General features: G+C 54.6%; 2 protein-coding genes across 2 annotated transcripts; one reads left to right on the top strand and one right to left on the bottom strand.

Moving 5' to 3' along the window:
- The first annotated feature begins 6,085 nt into the window (after positions 1–6,085).
- Positions 6,086–17,640, top strand: SV2A (synaptic vesicle glycoprotein 2A). The gene is made up of 12 exons (XM_058160392.1): positions 6,086–6,899; positions 9,489–9,669; positions 9,966–10,117; positions 10,532–10,665; positions 10,858–10,947; positions 11,629–11,739; positions 12,085–12,173; positions 13,200–13,364; positions 13,730–13,863; positions 14,354–14,557; positions 14,987–15,146; positions 15,531–17,640. Exons 1-12 carry the CDS (start codon positions 6,314–6,316, stop codon positions 15,712–15,714), a joined length of 2,190 nt encoding a protein of 729 aa, XP_058016375.1. The 5' UTR covers positions 6,086–6,313; the 3' UTR covers positions 15,715–17,640.
- A 1,677-nt stretch (positions 17,641–19,317) lies between these two features.
- On the bottom strand, positions 19,318–25,352 carry LOC131186785 (heat shock 70 kDa protein-like). The gene is made up of 2 exons (XM_058160708.1): positions 23,437–25,352; positions 19,318–19,514 (listed from the first exon to the last, which is right to left on the bottom strand). Exons 1-2 carry the CDS (start codon positions 25,350–25,352, stop codon positions 19,463–19,465), a joined length of 1,968 nt encoding a protein of 655 aa, XP_058016691.1. The 3' UTR covers positions 19,318–19,462.
- Positions 25,353–25,802: the final 450 nt, after the last annotated feature.

Here is a 25,802-nt window from a genome sequence, read left to right on the forward strand (position 1 = left end):
GGAGTGGCCTGCTAATGTTGTTAGTTGCAAAGTTGTGTCCGACCCCATGGACAATGTTCCTTCAGGCCTTCCTGTCCTCTACCATCCTCTGGAGTCCATTTAAACTCACGCCAACTGCTTCAGTGACTCTATCCAGCCACCTTGTTCTCTGTCGTCCCCTTCATCTTTTTCCCTCAATTTTTCCCAGCTTTAGGCTCTTCTCCAGTGAGTCTTTCCTTCTCATTAAGTGGCCAAAGTATTTCAGTTTCATCTTCAATATCTGACCTTCTAAGGAGCAGTCAGGGTTGATCTCCTCTAGGACTGACTTGTTTGTTAGCCAGTCCATGGGACTCTCGGGAGTCTTCTCCAACACTATAGTTCAAAGGCCTCAATTCTTTGATGCTCAGCCTTTCTTATGGTCCAACTTTCACAGCCATACATTGCAACTGGGAAAACCATAGCCTTGACTATACACACTTTTGTTTTCAGGGTAATGTCTGCTTTTTAGAATGCTGTCTAGTTTTGCCATTGCTTTCCTCCCAAGGAGCAAGCGTCTTTTAATTTCTTGGCTGCAGTCCCCATCTGCGGTGATCTTGGAGCCCAGGAAAATAAAATCTGTCACTATCTCCATTTCTTCCCCATCTATCTGCCAGGAATTAAGAGGGCCGGATGCCATGATCTTAGTTTTCTTAATGTTGAGTTTCAAGCCAACTTTTGCACTCTCCTTCACCTGCATCAAGAGGCTCTTTAGTTCCTCTTTGCTTTCTGCCATTAGAGTGGTATCATCTGCATATCTGAGGTTGCTGATATTTTTGCCTGCAATCTTAATTCCAACTTTTGATTCATCTAGACCTGCTAATATACAGTAGTAAAAATGATTTTTTTTAAATGAAAAGCACATGTTTTAATAGCATTTATTGGGCGGGAATGGATGATTGTAAATTGGATAGAAGAAGACAGTTGATGTGAGAAATGGATTTGGACCTCTGTGAAGAACATTTTCAAGGGGCAGTTTTCTGAATAGTTTACCTTCGTTTTCTTAAGCTTCCCGGCCAGAGAGATAAAGTGATGGACTGAGGCTCAGAGTAACTTGATGAAGCTTGTCTGTTTCAACCCAGTGTGCTGAAGGAGCCTGATCAGCTGCAGTAATAAATCTTTGTCTTCAGTTTAACTGGGAGCATGTTTCTTAAATACCCAAACTAACATTGAATAACATCCTGCAAATTCCTCTTTGTTCTGAGCCACATCTCGTTGAAAAACAAAGCCGAGCCAAGCGCACAATTGTTAGAATCTTGCCACCACTAGAGGTCACAGCTCTGGCACAAACTGCCGTGCACGCTGAGCCCATTTCTAAGAGCATTTGGTGTGCCCATCAGCAGCGCACGTACCTTTCAGCTCATTTAGGCAGCAGGCGCAGAGGGATCCCAGGGGGAGCAAAGTGGCAGCTTCTGGGTCTTCTGTTAGAGGACAGCCTTCAGATGGGCTCAGAACAACCAACTCTGAACAATACTTTGTGTGAATTAGGTTTGCCCTGGAAGAGGAGAGAAGCGGGCTCTGCTGTCTTCCAAGGAGGCCCTCTGTGGGGGCTCCCAAGGGGTGGGAGATGAGCAGGCCAAGATGTGGGAGGGGGGAGCATCCAGTCAGGACCTCCTGGGTGGCCCAGAGGGTGGATTGTGCGATGATTCACACTCTTCTTGTGCTGGGCCTGGGCCAGCGATGCCTTGGAAGGTAAAGGGGGTCTCCAAGCGAGAAAAGGGATGAGCCCTTTCCTTGATAAAAAAACGCAAGGCTTCAGATGGCTGGCATCCCGGAGTCTCTCTGGAAGTGCAGGGCTGGTTTTCCTTTTGCCCCAGTTTGGGAATGATATCAAAGGAATTAAAGCCAGCATCCTCCTCCCTCCTGGCTTCTGACCTTTAGCTAACTCCTCTGCTCCACCCAAATCTTGGGGCATCTTTCTTCCACTAAGCTGCACTTCACTTCTGGGCAGCAAGACACCCACCACCTGCGGGATACACAAGGCCCGGCTCTCCCAGAGTGTTGCCATCTCAGCACTCCCAACCAGGACACCTCCGAGACCTCAGCCAGTCTTGGCCCTCTCCTGGTACCATTATCAAAGGTGCCAGTCTGAGCTGGGAGCTGTGACCTACTCCAGACAAGGCCAGGTACCGTCTGGCATTTCTGCAGCAGGAGGCCCTTTGAGGGTACTCCAGGCACCCAAGCTAAGGGAAGGGAGCATGACCTGTGAAAGCCCTTCTACACTGCTGGGTTGGCGTTACAGTGGCCAGAAACCAGTGTGCCATTGGCTTATTTGATGGGGGTGGTTCTTGGCCAGAAACTGGTGATGTAAAGAAAAAGAGGGTCGTGATAGAGGCGGAAGGAGGGGGGGAGCCCGCCTGGGAGAACATCGCTACTGTTCCAGGCTTGCTGGGGTGACTCGGTTCCGTCCTCTGGCTCCTTGCCTGGCGGCTGGTATTTTTGACAAGCCTGCTTGGAACAAGCGCAAAAGAAGAAAGAGGGCAAGCGGGGACTTGGTAAGGCGTCTCTGTTTGCGTTCCTCGGACCGCTTTCCCTCTCTCGGTGCGCAGTTAGCTGAAAGGGGGCTCAGCTGGGATGCGAGGAAAGCGGGATCTCGGCGCAGCCCCCTCCTCGCGGAGCCCCACCGTCCTGCTCCGGCCCGTTCGCCCCCCGGGCGGGCTCTCGTCCCGCGTCCCCCCCGTCCCCCTCCGTGCCACAATGGACTCTCCCGTGACTGGAGGGGCGCAGCAATCTTAGCGCTCTGGCTCCGCCGCCGCCGCTGCTCCCCTGCGTCTCTCTGGCGCTTGCAGCAGCAGCAGCAGCAGCCGCGTGCGGCGGCGGGGGGAGCGAGCGTCTGCCTGGCTGCGAACGGGCCGGGTACCGCGGGAGCCAGGTGAGCCAAAGGCAGGGCCAGGGGCATGCAGGCCGGCCGCCGGGGGATGCCAACGCGGTTTCCCCCTTCGTGTAGCCATTTTGTGCTGGCAAACCTTGGCCTTCCTCCGCCCGCATGGGGCTTCTCCCGCATCTTGGAGCCCCCTTCCCGCCACTCCGTGGACTCGCTTTGCCGGCCGGGAGCGGTCCGGCCTTGGCTGGTGCAGGATTGCGGGACGGTCCCTGAAGCGATGCTCCACTACGCCGGGGCTGCCCGGAGGAAGAAAGCCGTAAGGCGGTGGCGGGAGAGAAAATGACCTTGGAGGCCGGGGCGGGGGGCGAGCCAGGCGAGGTGGCTGGGGCTCTTCACCTTTCGCTCGTCATCCCCCGGTAGCCGGGATTTTTTTTTTTAGGCCGGTTGAATAATTGGGAGGGGGGCACGCGGCCTCCGATATCGCCCTCCCCAGTCCAAGGCGCACGAAGCCTGTGGTCTCTGTGGAGCAGCCAGCGCGGAGGAAACTGATGGGTTCCCTCGGTGCTGCAAATTAAAAATAGGTTTTTGCGCCCGGGGGGGGGGGAGGGATGATGGTTATGAAAGAAGCGTCTCTCTGGTTTTCGAGCCCCCCCCCCCCGTCAAAGGACGGCGTCGAAGGGGAAGCCACTGGCAAGGAGAAGGTGGGCTCGGGAGTCCCACATTTCCTCTTTGCTCGCCCCAAAAGAACCCCAGCCCGCAATCGACTGGACTACACTCCCCATCGCTCACATCTGGCGCGATCCCCCCACTTCGGAATCATGGGACCCGAGACGTACCCCGACATCTCTGCGTATTTAAATAGATTGAATGGGCTAAACTAGCGGATTTTCGAACGAGCAAGGGGTCCCCGCCAGGCTGGCGAGGCAGCTGCCGGATCGGACTCGGATCTCTCGGCGAGCGGCTGTGGCTGGGCTGACGACGAGGGTCCCCCTGAAGCCGGAGAGGCCTTTGCCGGGGCTGGCGGGCAGGAACGCGGGCGCGGTTTCCCCAGCTCTAGGTCTGCATTTTCGGGGGGAGGGGGCTTCCTTCCCTGCCAGTTCGTACAACAGAGTTCCGTCCCCGCACAGAACGTATGTTTGGATCAATGTTGCGGGAAAAACATTTGAAGGAGGCCGCGAAAATGCCGGGGCGGGAGGTGACCTTGCCCGGGTCCGCGGCTTCGGGTTGCGCAAACGAGGAGTGGGATCCTGAGCCCCGCGCAAGGCCGAGCAACCGTTCCTCTTCGCTTAGGAGCAGTCCCTGGAACCCTGGAGATGTGTAGGCAAAGGCGCTCTGGACAAGCTCAGAATGCGGCTACTCGTTAAAATAAGCCCCGGCATGGTACTGGAAGGCGGAAGGGGTCGGTGGGGGAACGGCATTGAAAGAAATGGTTCCTCCCTTTCCCCCTTTTGGAAAAATCTGCTTGGTTGGGGGGAGGGGGGCTGTTCAGATGGATGGGTGGAGCTATGCAAATGACCCATTCCGTTCCCGACCCTTTCGGCCAAACTGCAGGGAACCCTAAACCTGGCGGAAATCGGGGGTGGGGGGGTTGGCAACCAAAGCCGGGGCTGTGGATAGAGGGAGATGGTTCCCTTCCCCTTGATAGGCTGAGAAGGAGGCACAGCCAGGGCTTCCCCGAGGCTGCGGGTACAGCTTGGCTGCCTTCAAGGTAGGGCGGAGGCAGCCACAGGTAGATCCCCTTTGCCCCCCTATGATGAATGTGAGTTAGAGCCTCCGGCACAGATATTCCAGGCGGCTGAGATGCCTCGCAACCCAGCAGCAAGTCCTGCTGAGCCCGACACAGGCCGACCTGATGGGGATGAGATTTGCAGTCCGGCAGACTGGCCTCGCTGGGGACCTCGTGGCGTGTGCCGTAGAACAGGGGTCTCCAACCTTGCCAACATTAAGCCTGGAGGACTTCAACTTCCAGAATTCTCCAGCCAGCACCAGGCTTAAAGTTGGCAAGGTTGGAGGCCCCTGCCATAGAAGGCAGGTTGCATTGCTGCTTCAGTGCTTTTCCCCACAGGCGGTCCTTGTGAAAGAAGAGGGGTTCTGAGGGAGGGATCCTTCCACCTCCCTCTTGTGTGTTGGGGGCAAATTTGACTTTCACCCCTAGCACCCAGACCCCGCCCACCCCCCCACCCCGCTAGTTCATGCCAGGCCCTGGAGTCTCTTGGGCACCTTGCTGGGTGCAGCTGCATAATCTGGGATCCAGTGAAAAAGGTCCCGTGTTCCCCTTTGAAATGGCAATGCCATAAGGTGGGGGCAAGAGATTGCTTTCCAATGGGCTGGAAAGCTAAGAAAGTGAGGTGAAATAAACCAGGTTTGCTTGCCCTCCCAGCCTTACAAATTCGGAAGAGGATTCTTGGGTTTGCCAGAGATGACAGCCTTGGAGAACCATCTCTCTCGCCTCCTGATTCTCAGCCGGCCTCTCTCCTACTTCCAGAGCCATTTCTGCTGCCAGAGATTAAAAATAGCCTGCTGGGAGAGGAGAGCATTTGGCAATGAGACAGTTTTTTCCACTCAAACCCCTTTTTGCTCCTTCTGCTCTTCCAAAGCTCCCCCATTCCTCCCAGGTGTATGTATATGGGGGTGGGGCTGTGGGGTTAGAGGGCACCATCTTGGACAACAAAGATCCATTCCAAGCCCTCTTGAGTTTGAGTTTCATTGAGTTTCGTTGTCTGGGATTGGAAAGGGAAGGACGTGGGGTTCATTTGGGAATGGCAGGGGAAGGTCACCAACTGATCTATGGGAAGAACTTCCCATCCTCAATTATTGAGGTTTCCCAACTTCACTTAACAAGAGTTTCAATTTGTGCCTTTTATTATTATTATATTATATTATATTATATTATATTATATTATATTATATTATATTATTTTATTATTTTATTTTATCTTATTTTATCTTATTTTATCTTATTTTATTTTATTAATTAATTATTTTATTTTATTTTATTTTATTTTATTGTGTGCCTTCAAGTCACTCTTGATTCCTGGCAGCACCTGGAGAAACCTCTGCAGTTTTCTTGGCATCATTTTCAAAAAAAAGATTTCCCCTTTGCCCCCAGCTTCCCAAGGCTGAGCGGGGGCACCTTCTCCCCATCTAGTCCCTTTAGTCATTGGAGCTGCCTTGAGGCACCAGGCTTCTACCTGACCTCCTGTCTCCTTTTACCAACCCGTCCCTTTCTTTCCTTTGCAGGGCCGCTGTCGGTCAGCCCAGCGGAGCCCCCTCTGCCTTGCTCCCCTTGGCAGGCACTGCTGCCTCCTCTGAAGCAGAAGCCAGGGCTCAGGCAAATGGGTCCCCACCCTTGAAGAGCTGGTCCTTAGGGGGGAGCCTTTGCCAAAAGCTTAATACAGCGCGCACACGCACACATCCAGTCCCCAGCACCTTCTTCTCCTCCTCCTCCTTTCATCTCAAGGGCTGGTGGAAGCCATGGACGAAGGCTTTAGAGACCGGACCGCCTTCATCCGTGGCGCCAAAGACATTGCCAAGGAAGTGAAGAAGCATGCGACCAAGAAAGTGGGCAAGGGGGTGGACCGCATGCAAGACGAATACACCAAGCGCTCGTACACTCGCTTTGAGGAAGAGGACGATGATGACTATCAGCCCCAAGATGGATACTACCGTGGGGAGCCCTCAGTTGACGATGAAGGGGCCTCCAGCGATGCAACGGAAGGCCACGATGAAGACGATGAGATCTACGAGGGGGAATACCAGGGAATCCCCCGGAATGATTCCCTGAAAGCTGGAGACCGGCTGACAGCCGGCCCGGAGGTAGCCAGTGAGTTCAGGGACTTTGATGATCTGGAAGGGGAGAAGAAGAAGGAGAAGGAGGAGCTTTCCCAGCAGTATGAGCTAATTCTACAAGAGTGCGGACATGGGAAATTCCAGTGGACGCTCTACTTTGTGCTTGGATTGGCTCTCATGGCTGATGGAGTGGAGATTTTTGTGGTCGGCTTTGTCCTCCCCAGTGCTGAGAAAGACATGTGCTTGTCAGACTCCAATAAAGGCATGCTGGGTAAGTCCCCGGGAAGGTTGTGATTTCATGAGGGATTCACATAACTTTTTCTTGAAAGCTTTGGCCTCTCAGGATAATCTGGCAAAGAAGGCATGACCTGAGAAGGGGGAAGGGGGCTGGCCCATTCATGTGTTTTGGGGTGTAGATTCAGTTTTTCATTTCAGAAGCAATAGATGAGCAGGGTTGACTTTCCCATTGTCCCCCCCCCCCGGTCCAAGTCCTAGAGTTTCGCAAGCATTATGAAAACGAGAGACGGTGCGCTCTGGTAGAGTTGAGATGGGAAATAGATGGGTTTTTTTTAAATCTTATTTATTGCATCTTATTTATTGCAACCTGAAACTTGATAAAAGGTTTACCTTCAGCTGCATATACTTTCACCAAGAGTAATTCCTAGTTAAGGAATATTTGCATGGACTTCTTAGGGATGAGACAGCTTAGGGATGAGGCGTAATAATTTACAGCAAGAAATTTTCAGCCCTGGAGTCAGTCATGTGGAATGAGTTGTGGAGTTGGCACTGCTAATTTTCTGGCAGCAGAAAGTATTTGTAGCAAACTTTCAGGTTATATAGTACTCTCCTGCCACCAGTACAATCTTTATGGGATCAGACAGATTGAGAGCATAGTTGGCGGTTGTGCAAAGGTTTGACTACTCGGTGCGTATGTGTCTGGGGACGGAGCTGATATTCCATAAAGCAGAGCTACTGTGCTTGCAAGTTATAACACCACTTTGGACTTTGGGATTGTATGACTGCTCTGTGTTGAATGTACCATAAGGAGACAAATTCCATGCACATGGAAAACTAGCATAGCAGGGAGGATAATGCTGTAAATTTTCATTTTGCCCTGAAACGCTAGCTCTCGCTATGCAGGGATTCCTTAATTTTACTAAACTATGCCATTAGGGCCACCAGATAGTTTTGAAAAAGAAGTTAAATATGTTCATGGAGGAAATGGCTGTTCTCCACACACAGGCCGAGATCAAGGAGATCAGGGTCTACCCATCCAGCTGGCTGAGCTCCCACCGGGGCTATGTGTTGCTGGGTCCCATGGCCTGACCCAGCAGGTTCTGCTCTGCTTAGTATTGTCCATTTCCTAGCATGTCTCTGTTGAAGTAGCCTGTGGGCCAAAGAGGTGTTTCTGTGTCCATTTTAATAAAGAAGGCACTAAAAAAGGCAGCAACTCTCCCCCAGGCAGTGACCCCAAGTACAGGGGCATCACCTCCTGAAAGGAATAGAAGCCCCTCAGCTGTTGCAGGAATAGCGGCTCCCTGGCAGCTCTGTGACTCAGTTGGGGACCAGCAGCAGCAGCAGCTGCTGCTGTTGCTGACAAAGGCTCCAGCACTGCCTGCCAGGTGACTCATCTTCCCCTGCTCCATCTTAGCGGCTCTGTGCAGAGAGACCAGCCCCCTCCCCAGCTTATCTCCTTGCTGCTTTGGGGCACTGCAGGGAGGCCAGGCGGGGGCGGGCAGGGAGGGGAGAGTGCACGCAAAATTAAATTCCCCAGAAAAGAGGCTAGGGGGTGAGAAATCGAGGGGGGCCGGCTTTGGAGGCAATTGTGGGGCCAGATTTCCATGCCTACACCACCGCAGTGCGGCAAAGCCGGCCTTCATCCCCACTTCTGGTGGGAAAAGGTCACATGTGGGAGTGGGGAAGCAAAGCTCCACTTCCTTCTGGTTTGGGCCTTGCAAGTGTGCCAGGCACTTTTCCTCCGCTGTGGGTCTAATAAGATCAGCCACCAATGAGGCTGATCCAAAAGCCTTGGGCAGCTTCCCTTTTCGGGACTCTTCGGCAGCCAGGATGGTTGGAGAAGGTGGGCACTGAGGCCTCAGCAAAGGACGGGATTGGCTGCCCGGAGTGCGCATTGACCCAATAAGCAGAGTAAGACCTGTCTGGGACCACACGGTGGCTCCTTGATGGGTGCCGCCTCCAGTGAAATGCGAATAGCCCATCAAGAAGCTCAGGCGGGGAGGGGGGTGTCTCCTCTCCTAGCCCCTGGTCACTCTCCCAACACTGTGGTTCAAGACTAGTCCATTCGGTCAGCAGTCTGAGCTCTAAAAGCTAGTCCCCCACCTCCAATGCCTGCCTGAAAAGTGTGGGTGAAGCCAATGCACCTCCGTCCCAGGGGTGAGAGGGAGCCACCAGAAAGATCAATAGCCCCCCCCCCTTTGTCTCACAGCAACAGAGATGCTGCCAGAGCCCAGGCGGAGGCAGCCAGGTATCCAGCAGGGGGCACAATTGGCCAGTGTTGGAGAGGTTAACTGCCAGCAGGTGGAAAGAATCCCCCCCCCACACCCAACTTGCTCTGGAAGGTATAGGGCAGCTTCCCCTCCTGGCCCTCATCCTGGGTCACCAGCAGGGTTGGTATTAATACAAGACTGCCCCCTCCTCCATAGAGCCAGACTCTATCTGACTGCCAGGCCAGCCCTTTTCCCAAGAATAAACAGAAGGTTGCCAAGCTCCCTCCAGAACATGGCTCTTCCGCTGTAACTCTTCCTTCTCCTCCTCCTCCTCCTCCTCCTCCTCCTCCTCCTCCCTCCTCCTCCTCCTCCTCCTCCTCCTCCCTCTTCCTCCTGCTATCTCTCTCCTGCAGGCTTGATTGTCTACCTGGGAATGATGGTGGGGGCCTTCCTGTGGGGCGGCCTGGCAGACCGGCTGGGGCGCAGGCAGTGCCTGCTGATGTCACTCTCGGTCAACAGTGTCTTTGCCTTCTTCTCCTCCTTCGTGCAGGGTTATGGCACCTTCCTCTTCTGCCGGCTGCTCTCTGGCGTGGGGTAAGGGGGTCCCCAGGGGCTTTCGCCTGGCACCACCCGCCTTCCTCCCCCATCCTGAGCCAGGGCTGGCTTTGCAGCGGGAGGGTGAACTGGGCATCCAACCCCAGCCAAAAAGAGTCGTGTGTTCGAGGGCGGCCAGGGCCACAAGAAAAGCTTGGGGCTGGCAGGGCGCCCCACAGGAAGCAGGCGCCCTGATGCAGGAAGGTTTGCAAAGACGGCCAGATGCAACTGGAAGGCCTTTTGGCCTTTGTTGGTCCTCCCCGTCCCCCTCCTGAAATTGCTCTCTTCCCTCCCAGCATTGGGGGGTCCATCCCCATTGTTTTCTCCTACTACTCGGAGTTCCTGGCCCAGGAGAAGCGTGGCGAGCACCTCAGCTGGCTCTGCATGTTCTGGATGATTGGCGGCATCTACGCCTCTGCCATGGCCTGGGCCATCATCCCCCATTACGGTGAGTCATGGAAGACAGGGAGGAAGAAAGGATCAGGACAGCCAAAGGAGACCAAGTGGGGCTGCTGTGCCTTTTCCAGTCCTGGGGATTGGGATTTCCTCTGGGCCCACAGAAATCGGTCTTCGGTCGTTGTCTAACTCATCCCCCAGAGTTGGGCAGCTAGCAGGAGGGTTTGCCCCTTCCTCCCAATCTGAAGCGTTCTGCCAGGGATGCCATCCTTAGGCTCGGGAGGGAAAACCAGGGTTTGGCCATTGTTGCTCCTGATGGCAACCCGTAGGCCTCCATGGCTCAGATGAGGAGCTACGACAGCATTTTGAGGGGGTGGGTGGTGGGTGGAGGCTGTTCATAGCAGTGAAGAGGACATTCCGCTTTTGTAAAGCCTTCCTCTCCATCACTCTCCCCGCCATCGCCCAGGGTGGAGCTTCCAAATGGGATCTGCCTACCAATTCCACAGCTGGCGCGTCTTCGTCTTGGTCTGCGCCTTTCCCTCGGTCTTTGCTATTGGGGCCCTCACCAGCATGCCAGAGAGCCCCCGCTTCTTCCTGGAGGTAAGAAGACACCAGTGCCCCCTTTCAAGGGGTGGAAAGAGCTACTAGATGCCTACAGGGCCGGAGCCAGGCCGACTGCTTCCCCCAGCAGTTGATGCAGGAAGGGCTCAAAGGCTCAGCTTCCGAGGGGGGAGGCTGCTCCTCTCAGAGGGGGCAGAGATGCTGGATGCCTCCCTGTTTCTGTCTTTCCAGAACGGCAAGCATGATGAGGCCTGGATGGTTCTGAAGCAGGTCCATGATACTAACATGAGGGCAAAAGGCCACCCTGAGCGGGTCTTCTCGGTAGGAAGCCTTCCCACCTCCACAGAGCTCTTTGCGCCTGTCAGCATCCCTGCTGCTCTCTTGGCAAGGGGAGGGCTCTGGATGATTTTCAAGGTGTTGCGACCTAGGCCCAAGTAGGTAGTAGAAAACTCAGTCAGTGAAAAAACAAACACTGTATTCGAACAGCTGAGAATTACTTCATTCCCAGCGTAGTTCAACTAAATTAAAGCAAATTCCCCCAACACAAATTCCTCAGTCCTATCACCAACCTTGGTCCAATTAGGCAAACTGCCAAAGGCCTTTCTTGGCAAACGTTCAGAAGACACCGATACAAAATAAATGCAACAAGACAAAGCTATCAATGTTGTTTTCCGGCAAAGAGCCCAAACGCCATTGCTGGTCTTTTAAGCCTTATGGGAGGGGCCAATCATCTCTTGGCCCTACTCTTGAGTCATCCTCTTTGCTTGAGCTGCTCTTGCCTTTTGGCAGCTCTTCTCATGTATGCATTAGGAACAGGCTCCTCCTGTTCCTCTGCCTCACTACTGTCAGTCTCTGGAGGCTCTGGAGTCCGCACCTCACTCCCTGATGGCCCTGCCCCCACCTCAGCCTCATTGCTGTCCAACTCAGTTGCCAGCTCCACAGGCTGCTGGCAGACCACAGCACAAGGGTCCTCACCTGTCCTTTGCCACTTTCCATTGGCAGGTGACCCACATCAAGACAATCAAGCAGGAGGACGAATTGGTTGAGATCCAGTCGGACACAGGGACCTGGTATCGGCGCTGGATGGTCCGCTTCCTGAATCTTTCTCAGCAGGTCAGTTGTCCAGGGTGGGGGTTGGGCAGGAGGGTTTCTGGGATAGCTGGATTTTTGTTCCCTTGGTGGGAGCCATGCTGGGCAACCAAACCAGCTGGGGGAGGCTGCAATTCGACTGTGGCTCCACAAATGGCCTTCAGGACAGCAACCTCTTAAAGCAGGGGACTCCAACCTTGGTCACTTTAAGACTTGTGGACTTCAACTCCCAGAGTTCTTCAGCCACAAAGTGGCCAAGGTTGGAGTCCCCTGTCTTAAAGGACCACCGGAGAAGCCGGCTGAATCCCTCGTGCCCCTCGCTGCATCTCAGACCAGGAAGCTTCAAGCTGGTCCCCTCGCTTTCCACAGGTCTGGGCAAATTTTCACCAGTGCTTTGCTCCCGAGTATCGCCGGGTCACGTTGATGATGATGGCCGTCTGGTTCACCATGTCCTTCAGGTGAGCCATGTAGGGGTAGAGTCAGGCGACCTGGTGCTGGATCCATAGATCTGCCTCAAGGGTGGGAGATACACTGATCCCTACTCTGAAACACAAGACGGGCCCAAACCTCTCTGTGCTGGGCTGATAATGGAAAAGCCCCCCTGCCCGACTCCCCTTGCCTAAAACCACTTGGTTATTTCCTCTTCCATCACAAGCTCACTGTTGTGACCCAGGCCCAAGTAGGTAGTAGTAGACGCAATCAGTTCTACTCCCGAGTCGTCCTCTTTGCTTTAGCTGCTCTTGCCTTCTGGTAGCTCTTCTCATGCATGCATTAGCCTCACTACTGTCAGCCTCTGGAGGCTCCAGAATCTGCACATCACTCCCAGATGGCCCCACCTCTGCCTCTGATGCAGAGCCCTCATACGGGCCTTCCCCAGCCTCCAGGACTGGCCCATGTTCTTCCTCAGCCTCATTGCTGTCCAACTCCATTGCAAGCTCCACAGGCTGCTGGCGGATCACAACACCCACCCTGAGCCGATTGGCAGTGCCCACCGCTCCTGCAGTGAAATATTGAATGGCAAAGAGAATCTAGGCGCCTCCAATCTCTGTGGGGAGGCCAAGAGTAAAGTTAAGCCTTTAAGGAATAAAGAGCAAACCTCCCATCCCTCCCGCCCACCAGTGGCATCACTGGGGAGCAGCGCATGGACCGAACTGAGGCCACCTTGGGACCAAGGGTCTTTGCTCCCAGCATTTCCCTCAGTTGGACTCGGGAGGGACAAACGTTCCAACAGGAGGAGCTGAGGGTTGGGCAGCTGGACTTAGGAAGGCTGCGTGGACCCACCGCCTCGTTACCCCACCAAGGTCCTTGCCCAGCGAGGGATTCTGTGAGTTGTTGCCCCAATGGCCCAGGCATCACTTCCCACTTGGGAAGAAGGGGTGCTTTGGAAAACCAACCCTTCTCTCCAGTTGAGGGTCCCCCAAACCTTTCTGGTTCTTTCTCCCCCACCAACACCTTCTCCTCCACCTGCTTTGGCTACTGGGCAGCTACTACGGCCTGACCGTCTGGTTCCCAGACATGATTAAACACCTCCAGAATGTGGAATATGCCTCCCGCACGAAGGTCTTTAACAACGAGACGTTCAGGCACATCACCTTCAACTTCACCCTGGAAAACCAGATCCATCGCCGGGGGGAGTACTTCAATGACAAGTAGGTGTCAACCCAGCTCTGCTACAGAGGCTGCCCTCCCCATCCTCCCCCCATCCCCTGGCCAGCGCAGGCTCCGTCAGTGCAGAGGTGAGGTTGGAGGCCCAGCATCAGAGCTGGATGCTTCTTTGAGCAGCGCCATCTCTGGGCTGCCCAGTTCTGATTTTTTCCCAGGCCAGGAAAGGGCTGGGCTACCATGCTGCAAAGTCTCCAAAAAGCAGAGATGCTTTTCAGGGGCATTTTTGTAGCAAGTGCAGACACACGTCATGCCATGTCAGAAGAAGCCTTGTTAGGGTTTAGTAGCAAGTGTGAATTAACCAGTGGATCCTCAACCTCCTCTTTCCGCCCCTACCGCCTCCCCCGGACAGGTTTATTGGCCTCAAGATGAAGTCGGTCTCCTTCATCGATTCTTTGTTTGAAGAGTGCTACTTTGAGGATGTCACATCAAGCAATACTTTCTTCAAGAACTGCACTTTTCTGGCCACCGTCTTCTACAACACAGGTAACGTGTCTGAGGGGGCCAGAGCTGCTCCCGGGCACCTCTGGGTGGGGGTTCCTCAGGAAGCCTCCGTCACCCCTCCAGCCTCAGCTGGGCTTCCACAAAGAGCAGCTCAAGATCTTCACTGCTGCTGCAGCCCCAGCCTCACATCCCCTGTGAGGTCACGGCCTCTGCTCTGCGGCTGCTTTTCTGACCAACTGAAGACAGAGGAAAAGGCTGCTCAGAAGTGTTTCCCAGCATGGAAAGACGCAAGCAAGTGTGCTCACCGGCAAGGGGAGAGCTGTTGGCAGGAGTCTGCAAGCAATCCAGAAAGGGGGCCCCGAGAGCTCTCGGCCGGGCACTCGTGGGCATAACCAGACGGGTTCCTGGGTGGCTTGAGCAGACGGGGGAGGGGGGGAGGATTTGGGATCTGGTCTCTACGGGGGATGGGGGCGGTCTGTTGGGTTTCTTTAGGGAATGGGCCTAAGCCCAGGCCTCTCGCCCCACCCCTCAGACCTCTTTGAGTACAAGTTCATCGACAGTCGGATCATCAACAGCACCTTCCTGCACAACAAAGAAGGGTGCCAGCTGGATTTCAGTGACGACAACAACGCTTACATGATCTACTTTGTCAGCTTCCTGGGCACCCTGGCGGTGCTGCCGGGCAACATTGTCTCTGCGCTCCTGATGGACAAGATCGGGCGTCTTCGCATGTTGGGTGAGGGACCTCCCTTTTGGCAAATGCTTGGGGGTGGGGGTGGGGGGCAATCAGCCTTCCCTCTCAGCAGGTGGTCCTGGGGGGCGAGCGACGTGGGTGGCCCCTTTTCAGCTCTGGGGCCGGCTGTCAAGGGGCCGACGGGTCAGTCATGTGGCGGGCTGCTTTAGGATCCGGAGTGGCACTGGATTCCTTTTGAGCTCTCAGCCTGTGGGTGTCAAGACAGCCCAGCAGGATCTGCCTGGGTCAGGCTTTGAAACTAGCCATGGGGATTCCTGGTCTGGGCAGGACATCACGGTGGAGGTCAAAAGGTTTGTGAGCCTGCCCATTTTTCACAATGAGGTCTAGAAAGGGACCATGGTGAGCTAATGCTTCTCCTCCTCCTCCTCCTCCTATTCTGCTCTGCCGCCCTGCCTCCTCTGACCAACACAGCCGGGTCGAGCGTCATGTCCTGCGTCAGCTGCTTCTTTTTGTCCTTCGGCAACAGCGAGTCGGCCATGATTGCCCTCCTCTGCTTGTTTGGCGGGGTCAGCATTGCCTCGTGGAATGCCCTGGACGTCCTCACGGTGGAGCTGTACCCCTCGGACAGAAGGTGAGGCTTCCCCCCCCCCCGACATGCCCCCCAGGAGGGAGGGAGCGGACAGGAGAGCTGGGGAATGGGTCTCACCTACACTCGTGTGGTTGTGTTGTACAGAAGGGTTGGGGAAAATGCCTGTGGCTTTCTGCCCAATATGGGTGCCCAAGGCCCCTTCTAACTGCCCCTGTGAGCCTGTTTGGGGAGGGGCCTGCTCCTTCGGGCACCTTCTGTGCTTCTGCCACTGGTGGCCTCACTCTTGGCTGGAAGGCGATCCCTCCCGGCCCCTGGAATCAGAAGGGATGGGGAGACCCAGGGAGAGCTCTGCCCGCACAAAAGCCTCCCACCGTCCCTTCCTCCTCCTCCTCCTCCTCCTCATGGCCTCCCCCTCCCTGCTTCCAGGACTACCGCGTTTGGGTTCCTCAACGCTCTTTGCAAGCTGGCAGCGGTTTTGGGCATCAGCATCTTCACATCGTTTGTGGGCATCACAAAAGCCGTGCCCATTTTGCTGGCATCAGCGGCCCTGGCCGTGGGCAGCTCCCTAGCCCTGAAGCTGCCGGAGACTCGGGGGCAGGTGCTGCAGTGAGAGCAAGCCCCTTCAGCACTCTTCCGCCCTAACCCCCCCGCCCCCACCCGGGGGGAGATTTAGCGTTGTAGACACTGTGACTGTCTTGTCGTACCATTTCAGTGGGAAATCTGTCTTTGCTTAGGTTTTCTTCCGCAAGCTCACCTGCTCTTTTGAGTACTCCTCACCATCCTTTCTCCCACGGTGCTGAGGTAGACGTGACGGTGGGGAGGCAGAGAAGCCGAAGGAGGGCAGGCCAGGTCAAGCCGTGGGAGATGGGCGGCATCTTACAAGCTAGCAAACATAACGCAAAATCTTTGTCTTCTGTGATCTCCTTTCCTGCTTCTACATCATGGTTTCCACAAGTCTGTGTATATGTGAATACGACTTCTATTTGTCCAGTAAAGTACAGTATGCCTCCAAATGCCCGCATAGCTTAACTCCCAGAGCTTAACAATGAGGGCTAGAAGCAGGGATCCACATAGTACAAGCACACAAGCAGATGAATTTTGGGCTCTGCGGGCATTTGGAGGCATAGCTTCCCTCAAAGCCTGGTGGGCATGCACCACGCGCGCACACACACACACACACACACACACATCAGCACAACTTTTTCTTGGAGAAAAAAAAGGTTTTATAAGGAGTGTTTTAACTTGCAGCTGTTTGCATTGGTGCTTTTCAAGGGGTGGCCACTCCCACCCTCTGGGCTGATCCAGGACCCCCTTGGCCTCTCCTGGCTATGGGTGAGTCAACTCAGTGGGGAGGGAAACACAGCAATCTCCCTCAGCTGTTTAGTTCCCGAAAGAAAAGGAGGCAGCCAGAGCCAAAACTTGCTTCCTCCCTTCTTTCCCCCTGGACTTTGGAAATCAGATTTGGGGCATCCAAGCACAACTTGGGAGGAGTTAAGCAGAAACGTCTTCTTGCATTTGCCACAAATAGCCCCAAAGAGCAGAAAACGCCACTCCCAAGCGAAGTGGCCAAGTGCCCGCAGGCAGATCTTGGACCAAATGGAAGCAATTTTATGTAGCCTCCAATGCTGCAGGGCAGGAGGCCCCTTCCCCAGGCTCTTCCTTTCCTAGCCTGGGGCCCGTTCTGTCTTTCAAAAGCTGGCTAGTTACAGGATTCTAAGTCTTGTGCGATTTTGCCATCTTGTACCAAAAAGGGAGCTCACCCCCCCCCTTGCACCCCCTCCCTTTCCCCTCCCTTCCTAATTGATGGTGGAACCACTAGGGAGGATGGCCCCAGTTCTTTTCACCCCCTACAGCAACGATGGTGGTTCCTTCTTTACTGGGAAGAGCAGCTGGGTGTCTTGTCTTCTTCCTCTTCCAAGCCTCAAACATCTCCAGAAGAGGAAAGTCACATTTTCTTGTAGGGTGGGGAAACTGACCCCCCCACCCACCCCCGTCTTGCTGAACAAACTTTACCTGATGAAATTGCTCGCCCCCCCTGCTGCTTCCAGACCTCAAGCCTCCTTTGGCTTTAGTTCCCCTCCCTTGTTCTGGTGTAGGTGGGCTTCTGAACAAAACCAAGACACAAACCATATGTAGCTCTGTCTGTGCGCGCAAAACCAACTGACAAAAACTTTGTGCCGTGGTGTAGTTTTTAGATGTTTGTAAGGAACAATTTAAAAAAAAAACCCAGGAAAAAAACCAACCCATAATGTCAGCTGTAGTCTCTGGGTCATTTCATTTTGTATAAACAAAGAAGCCAAGAATGCTGGTTAGATAGGAGAGTTATTTTAAATGTCATTGTGAGAAACAGTGAATGTTTTTTTTTTAAGAAAAAAAAATGCTTTGGCTAATATGTGTACAGATCGTTCAACCGGAGAAGGAAATCTGGATGTTTGGCTGAATCGAGCCATGTTCCCACAACCACCATGATGAACTTGTAGTTAACAACAATCCATGTAAAAAATGGAGGGAAATAAAAGATTGAAAAATCTAATGATCTTTCCTGGTGGAATTCTGCTTTTTTAATAACCAGAAAGAAATGTCCATTTCACAGGCCACTTTTTTGAAGGGAGCCGTAGCACCTTTTTAAAGAAAGCCAAATCATTTGGGGGGGGGGGTGTTAGACCGGAAGGGTCTCTGATGGGGAGTTGGCCAGACAAGGGGCAGTAAGGCTAGGATTTGGGCTCTCCTGCCATCAGTCAGGGAGCTCCAGTGCTGGCCGAGTGAGGGCTGCTCTAAGGGTCCACTGAGCCCCTCCTACTTGATGAGGGATGCTGTTTTAGTGTGCGCTATGGCCTCCCTGCCAATCTCCTGGGGTGGTGCCTGGGTTAAGCTGCAATCCCCTCTAGAGCAGGGGTCTCCAACCTTTTGGACCGCAGGGACCACTAAATTCATAATTTTAAATCCTGTGTACCACTAATATGATCTGCCCAATGACCGGCTGGGTGGGTGGGCCAACTCGATGACTCACATCGAGGCGCGCCTCGCCGACCTCTTCTTGCCCCCCCGCCAGCCACTCCTCACCTCCCCACTCCTTAGGATCCCAGCAGGAAGCAGTTGCTGGAACTAAGCAGCCACCACAAGAAAGAGTTACCAAAACAGCTCAGTTCAAATTGGATCTGGCTGAGGAGGCTCAGCAGAAGCACCTCACTGAGGACTAGGAGCATAGGCTTTCCCAGCAGAGGGAAGACCTGTGGGAGTGCAAGGCCAGATACCAGTGCCTGGAGGCTCAATGGGCTGAGATGGTCAGCCAGTTCCAGGCCATGATGCAGTCCCACTGGAACAAGGCCCTCCGGCTCCTTGCCACCAGCAGCACTTCCCTACAGCCTCTGCCCAAAGCCCCAGCACACCAGGAGGCTGAAGCAGACCCCAAGTTGGAAATTCTGACCCCCTCCAACCCACATAAAGACCACAAAGGGGGAGACTCTCCGCAGCAACACAAGCGTTCATGGCACGTATCCGTCCCAGGGGCCACAGTTTGAGGCCCCCTGATTTAGTGCAATATTAAAAAATGCAAATATATTTTCTGCGGACCACCAAAATTTTCTCACGGACCACTAGTGATCCACGGACCACCCGTTGGTGACCGCTGCTCTAGAGGCCATTTAACTAACATTTCTGCCAGAGCGCAGGGCAAATGAATGAGTGCCAGGGAGCAAATGGCTATTTTGACCCTGCTGTCCTTTCAACCAAAGCTCCTTTTTGGGAACCCTTTGCTAAGGGGAGGGAAAGAATTTGGGACCCTCCCCCCGTCATCCTGGGAGGAAGAGCTCCTCCACCCAAAAGCCACCTACCTCCCCCCAAAACTGAGCAGACAAAGGGAAAGGAAAGCCCAAGGCATTTAATACGCTTCAGCAGACATCACATAGGCGTCTTTAGGGCAGGGGAGCCAAGCAAGCAAGCAGGCACAAACCATGGCAGGTGGCAGGGGCAGCTCAGCCCAGAAGGAGGCATCGACTCTGGGCGAAGGCGAGGCATGGGGGGGAACCTGCCGAGGAGGCTGCCGTCAGGGTCCCCCCTCGCCCTCCATCCGGCCTTGCGCCCGACCCGTCATCTTGCCCAACTTGTCGGCCACTTGCGGGTCGTGCTTGGCCCCTCCCAGGCACGGCGGGCTCTGGCTGGCTTTGGCGCTCTTCTCCCACTGCTGTGGGGTCTTGGCCTGGATGGAGAGGGAGTGGACGGGGCCGGCCAGCTCGTCTTGGAGGAGCTCATTGACCAGCCGGTGCCGATGGATGAGCGAGAGGCCCTCGAAGCGCCGGCTGGCCACCACCACTCGGAAGTGGGTCTCGGAGCCGCGGGGCACGGCGTGCAGGTGGCTGTCATTGATGACCTCCAGGTGGAGGGGCTCCAGCGCCGCCTGCAGCTTGGCCCGGATGCCCGACTCCACCGGCTTTTCCACGGCCGGCCCGCTCAGCGCCGCGCCTCCGGCGGAGAAGGCCGGGGAGCGGAGGACACGGCCGAGCGCCCGAAGGCCGGAGGGGACCATCGGCAGAGTCGGACTGGAGGAGCTGCAAGGCAAAAGCCGGAGGGTCGGGGCTCGCTCTCGACGTCCCCGCCAAAGGCGGCCAACCAGGAAGCGCAGGAAGCCCGGCTGGGCGGCCGCCTCCTCGACCGCCCGCAGAGTGCCAAGGGCAGCTCGGCGGACCGCAGGTTTTGCAGCCGCCTCCCGCCCACCTCGCACGACCCCGGCTTCGGAAGGGCGCCGGGAGCACCGGCGACGGTTGCAAGGGGGCCCTGCGCTGGGCCGGCACGGCTCAAGGTGACTCACCTGCCGCGTCCCACCACTGAGATCGACCCCGCTCCCCAAACCGCGTCCCTTCCTGGGCTAAGCGCTGAGCCCTTCTCGCTGCTGCCGGGAAAAGCGAGTTCCTGACAGTCCGAAGGACGCCAACGGCACTACACTTCCCGGCAGCCTCGAGGAGCCGCCCTCCTCTTTTCGCGCTGTATTGCATTCTGGGAGCCGTAGTCTTGGCCTGGGCGTGATGGGGAAAAGCCGGTTTGGGGCCTCCCAGAGAGGGTTGATGGGAACCCCACCTCGCGTAGCCTTTGCGGCCCGAACTACAACTCCCATTATGCTCAGCCAGCTGTAGAGCTGGTCTCTTCCTGCGCGTGGTTTCACCTGTATTAGAAGCGCTGGTTCTCCGTTCGTTTCTTGCTCCCTGAGCTGAGCGCGCTGTGTCTCCGGGAAGGGGCCCATTATGAGCTCACTGCGCCGATCCGGAGACCGCGCAGCCTCCTCCAGCGGGAAGCGCCTCGCGGGCGTCCGCCTCTGGTCTCCCAGGTGTGCCGCAGGTAGATTTCCCTTCTGCGGCGCCTCCTGGTCCTCGGCAGGAGATTCCCTCCCGCGACTCACCTTGGCCAGGTGCAGCGCGCACCTCCCATTCACCCACCCCTCCCGAGACCGGACTGACCCCATTAAGGGACCCCCTGAGCCGGCGCAGGCCCAAATTTCTCCACCAGGTGGCGAGCGAGCCTTTCTTGAGCTTTCTTGCTAGGCAGGCCCGGTTCCCGCGAACGGGTTTTCCAAGCTGCTGGGACAAAACCGCTTTTCCAGCAGAGGTCATTATTTCCTGCTTCTGTGTCTCCCCCCCCCCACCACCGCTCCTCACCCCCCCACCCGCACTTTCCTCAGTGAGGTGATCAGGCCTCTGGTGGCTCAGACTGCTAAGACAGTCTGTTATTAACACAGCTGCTTGCAACTACTGCAAGTTCAAGTCCCAGGTTGACTCAGCCTTCCATCCTTTATAAGGTAGGTAAAATGAGGACCCAGATTGTTGGGGGCAATAAGTTGACTTTGTATATAATATACAAATGGATGAAGACTATTGCTTAACATAGTGTAAGCCGCCCTGAGTCTTCGGAGAAGGGCGGGATATAAATGCAAATAAAAAAAAACACCCAAGCCCAGTCCAAGCTGAGACCCATGACTGGGGCAGCCCCTAGCCTCCCCTCCCCCCATATCCATCTCAGCTGGTCCCAGAAAGAAGCACAGGGTCTCTGACCTGCTTCCACCCTGGCTGTGAAGCACTCAGGAGGTCCGAGGCTTGACTGTCACTTCTGCACACTGTCCCTGTCACATTTTGAGCACCATACCTTTGAGGGCAGTGATGGGTGTCAAAAATTTTTACTATAGATTCTGTGGGTGTGGTTTGGTGGGCGTGGCAGGGGAAGATTACTGCAAAATCCCCATTTCCTTCCGAACTACTCAAAATTTCCGCTACTGGTTCTCCAGAACTGGTCAGAACCTGCTGAAATCCACCTCTGTTTGAGGGGGATGGGGCTTCTTTGCTTAATGCCTCCTTCAGCCCTGTCTCCCTGGATCTTCTGTCTTCTTTCTCAGGCTGCAAAACAGAGAGTCTTGTAATCCTCCTTTGTCTCGTGAGAATCTCTGGTCTCGCCACCCACCATGCAAGATCCCCACCTAACAGGGTCACCAGGTTCTTGGGCAGCGGCACCTTAAACCCACCTGGTTCTGTTTTGAGCTAGTTCCAGCACCTGGGTGGGTGTCATCTTTTGAAAGCCCAAATCTCCTTGGCTGAGGCTTCCAAGCTTTTGAGTGGCATCTTCTCCCCTGCCTTTCCCTGTCTGACCCTTTTAAGCTTCTGGGTGCTCTCTGACCTTGATCGTTTTCTTGCAGACTGTTTCATTACCCAGATAGATAACATCATCAGTGCTGGTCCCAGTGATGTTATCTAGTTTGGGTAATTAAGTTTTGAGATAAGGAAAAGCTTGGTCAGCTTTGTTCTGAAATAAACCATAAAGAGAAACCTTTTGAAAGCCCCGCAGGCAGGAACAGGAAGTCCCCCAGGTTCCAGCACAAATTTATAGACATCACCCTAATCATCATCATACCCATCTCCTTCCACTTTTGACTGTAACTTTATTGCTTGTATCCTTATGATTTATATTGATATTGTTTCCTGATTGCTTATTTGTACCCTATGACTATCATTAAGTATTGTATCATTAAATGTTAAATTTGTACCCTGTGACTATCATTAAGTGTTGTAAGTGTTGTACCTTGATAAAGATAGCTTTTCTTTTATTTATTTTATTTATTTATTTATTTTTCAAATTTATATACCGCCCTATCTCCCTAAGGACTCAGGGCGGTTCACAGGCAGTTAAAATACATATAAATACAGATTAAAAAACAATTAAAAAACTTATTCTATTGCCCCAAATTTAAAATAGTATAAATAATAAAAACCCCTTAAAACCCATAACTTTAAAATCTAATCTAATTTTATGTGCACTGAGAGGATATGCGCCAAGACAAATTCCTTGTGTGTCCAATCACACTTGGCCAATAAAAAATTCTATTCTATTCTATTCTATTCTATTCTATTCTATTCTATTCTATTCTATTCTATTCTATTCTATTCTATTCTAAGCCTCAGGTTCCCTATCTGTGGGACTTTCCTGCAATGGCTTTGCAAACGAGCCCTTGTCCTGCCCTTCCCTGTCAGTTAAGGGTTGTCCCCGCTTTCTTTCCCAATAAAAGCAAGCATCTTCCTATATGGAGCAGCTGAAAGGGCTTTCAGTGTCTCCTTATCTAGGGCAGCTGATGTCCTCCTCCCTCTCTGAATGCGGCAGCCACAAAAGCAAATCCCTGATAATTTGGGGAAGGGGATTCTCAGTCAGCAGATGATGCTCATTGCTGAGGATGGGCAGCCACTCAGTCGTCCAGGAGCAAAATTTGCATTTCATACAGCCTGGATTTCCAGGTTCCTTTAATCAAGGTGGTCTTAAGAGTTGAGAGGGGCTGGCTGAAGAGATCAAGGCCTTTGTTGCCAAATAGCTGATGCTGGAGTCCTCGCTTGTCCTAGATGTGGTGTGGGAACTCCTTTTGAAGCCCACTCAGTGGGGCACAACTGCCCTCTAGAGAGGATGGCCTCCATTGCAGCTGCCAGCTCCATATCACACTCCCTTTGCTGTCCACAACACAAACATCACAACCCATGTCGTGACTGCCCCCTCCCCAGGCCAGGTGCAATCCCTTTGGAGTGGCCACTGGCCCTATCGGATCCTCTGGTGTCACTGGGGCCCCAGTGAATGGGGGTCTGGGGGGAGAGAAAGACGGGGTGCAGGGGGCGCCTCTTGTTAGCTCAGCCCCTCGTCCCGCCAAGGCATCAAAGCCTCTCTGCCACTCTGCTGTCCTTTTGGTTTCCCAGGACTCTCTTGGGAGAAGGAGGAGAAATGAATAACCCCGTTTTCTTTTTTTTAATATGTTCCTCAAGAGGTCTGGAGCTAGGATTCTTTCGGCTTTTTCTGCTGGGCTTCTTGGGTGCTGAAATGAGTGAGAATGGCACTGCAGACGCCCTCCAGCTCCTTCTTCCGCTCCTCGTAGGCCTTCTTGGGCGCAAGCTGGTTGTCCTCCATCCACGCAGCCGCCTCTTCACATATTTCCAGCAGCCTCCGCTTGGCCCGGTCATCCAGGGACTTCTCCGCCGCCGCCCTCTTGAGCTGGAGGGTGCTGGCCTCCAAGGCGTTGAGGGCTTCCAGCTTCTCCTCCTCCACTTTCTCCTGTGCTCGATGCTCCTCCTCCTCCTGGAGGATTCTCTCCATCTCTTCTCGATCCAGCCGGCCACGGGTGTCGGTGATGGTGAGCTCTTTCTTGTTGCCCGTGTTTCGTTCCGTGGCTGAAACAGTGAGGATGTTGTTGTGGTCAATCTGAAAAGTGACTACAATTATCGGGACCCCTCGTGGTGCTGGTTGAAGGCTGCTCAGGGTGATGGTGCCCAGCAGACGGTTGTGCTTGGTCAGCATCCGCTCCCCTTCGTAGATCTGCAGGAAGAGGCTGCTCTGCTGGTCTTCCGTGGTGGAGAAGTTCCTGCTCTCTTTTGTGGGAATGGGAGAGTTGCGCTTGACCACCACGTCCATCACGCCTCCCACCGTCTCCAGCCCCAAGGAGACGGGGGTCACCTCCAGGAGGAGGAGGTTCTGCAGGTTTTGGTATCGGTGGCCCATCAGAACGGCGGCTTGGATGGCTGCCCCATGGGCCACCACCTCCTCGGGGCTGATGCTTTTGCACAACCTCTGTCCATCAAAGAATTTGGACAGGAGCCTCTGGATCATGGGGATGTACGTGGAGCCTCCCGCGAGCCCAATCTCATGCACCTGGCTCTTCTTGAGCCCTGCTTCCTCCAGCACCTGCTGCACCTGAACCATGGTTGCCTGAAAGAGGTCGCAACACAAATCTTCGAAGCAGGCCCGGGTGACCGTGGTGTGGAAGTCAATTCCCTTGTAGAGCGAGTCAACTGAGACGGTGGCTGTCGTGTTCGAACTCAGGGTCTGTTTGGCCTTCTTACAGGCCGCCTTCAGTCTCTGCATCGCCTTCCTGCTCTCGGTGGGATCCTCCTGAAACTTGTTCTTGAACTCTTGGGCGAGCTGGTTGGCTAGCCTCTGGTCAAAATCCTCCCCCCCCAAGTGGGTATCCCCCGCTGTAGCCACAACTTCAAAGACCCCATCCTGGGCAGTGAGGATGGAGACATCAAAGGTGCCCCCACCCAGATCAAAGATGAGGATGTTTCTCTTCCCCTTACGTTGGCGGGTCTCCTTGAGCCCATAAGCCACCGCAGCTGCAGTGGGCTCGCTGACTAAACTCAGGACCTGGAGCCCCGCAATTGCCCCTGCATCAATGGTGGCCTGGCGCTGGGCGTCACTGAAGTACGCTGGGACGGTGATGACAGCCTGGGTGACCGGGCGGCCCAAGGAAGCCTCGGCTACCTGCTTCAGCTTGTAGAGCACCATGGCGGAGATCTCCTCGGGGTACAAAACCTTCTCCACCCCTCGGTGGGACACCTGGACTTTGGCCTTGCCATTGCCAGCCTCCACCACGTGGTACGGCCAGTTCTTCAGGCACAACTGCACGGACGGGTCGTCGTACCTGCGGCCGATCAGCCGCTTCACGTTATAGATGGTGTTTTCTGGGTTGAGGCTGGCTTGCAGTTCTGCTGGTTCCCCCACCAGGCGCTCCCTCTCAGTGAAAGCCACACAGCTGGGGGTGGTGCGGCTGTTGTGGTCATTGGCCAGAATCTCCACCCTCCCCCTCTGGCAGACTGCCACGCAGGATTTTGTGGTGCCCAGGTCAATCCCCACGGCTGGACCTTTGGGGAAAATTCTGGCCGTGTCTGGTCTCAACGCAGAGGGAGTCTCTGGTCTGGAGGTGGGCCTGGGCACGTCTGCATGGCTGAGGTCAGCTCCCATAGGTGGCTCTTTCCCTGAGCAGCCCCTGGCCTTCTGCCAATGATGGAAAATTGGCAATCCCAGGGGGCAGCTCTTCTTGGGCCCTGCGCCCCCCCCCCACTTCTCCTCCTGGCCTTTCTTCAGAGGACAGATACCCTTCCCCCATCACTGTGCATGTCACAATGGCCCCTGGGGCCTGTTGGGGTCTCAGTGTCCCCAGCAGATGGCAGCCCCTTTTCTTCTTCTGTTTCCCGGGGAGATTCTGCTGCAGAGCCCACCACTCTTTCCACCTGGAGAAAGATTGGGCGGGGGAGGGGGGCTTTTCTCTTGGGACAGCATCTTGACTCCCTGCTTCCAGCCATGTTGGGGGAAGCGGACAGTGCTGTGCCTCTGGGCCTCCTGGGTAAGTGCAATTGCCTTTGGGCAGGGGTCTGGCTGTATTTTTTGTTCCTGATCCAGATCCCATTTGTG

The sequence above is a fragment of the Ahaetulla prasina genome, chromosome 17, assembly GCF_028640845.1.
Source record: "Ahaetulla prasina isolate Xishuangbanna chromosome 17, ASM2864084v1, whole genome shotgun sequence".
Classification (NCBI taxonomy): domain Eukaryota; kingdom Metazoa; phylum Chordata; class Lepidosauria; order Squamata; family Colubridae; genus Ahaetulla; species Ahaetulla prasina.

Coding starts and splice junctions, on each gene's coding strand:
- SV2A (XM_058160392.1), top strand. CDS start 6,314: ATGGACGAAGGCTTTAGAGACCGGACCGCCTTCATCCGTGGCGCCAAA. Junction 10,118..10,531: donor GGCCATCATCCCCCATTACG/GTGAGTCATGGA, acceptor GCCATCGCCCAG/GGTGGAGCTTCCAAATGGGA. Junction 12,174..13,199: donor TGGTTCACCATGTCCTTCAG/GTGAGCCATGTA, acceptor GCTACTGGGCAG/CTACTACGGCCTGACCGTCT.
- LOC131186785 (XM_058160708.1), bottom strand. CDS start 25,352: ATGGGAGCTGACCTCAGCCATGCAGACGTGCCCAGGCCCACCTCCAGA. Junction 19,515..23,436: donor AGTGCCATTCTCACTCATTT/CAGCACCCAAGA, acceptor AGTCGGGCATCC/GGGCCAAGCTGCAGGCGGCG.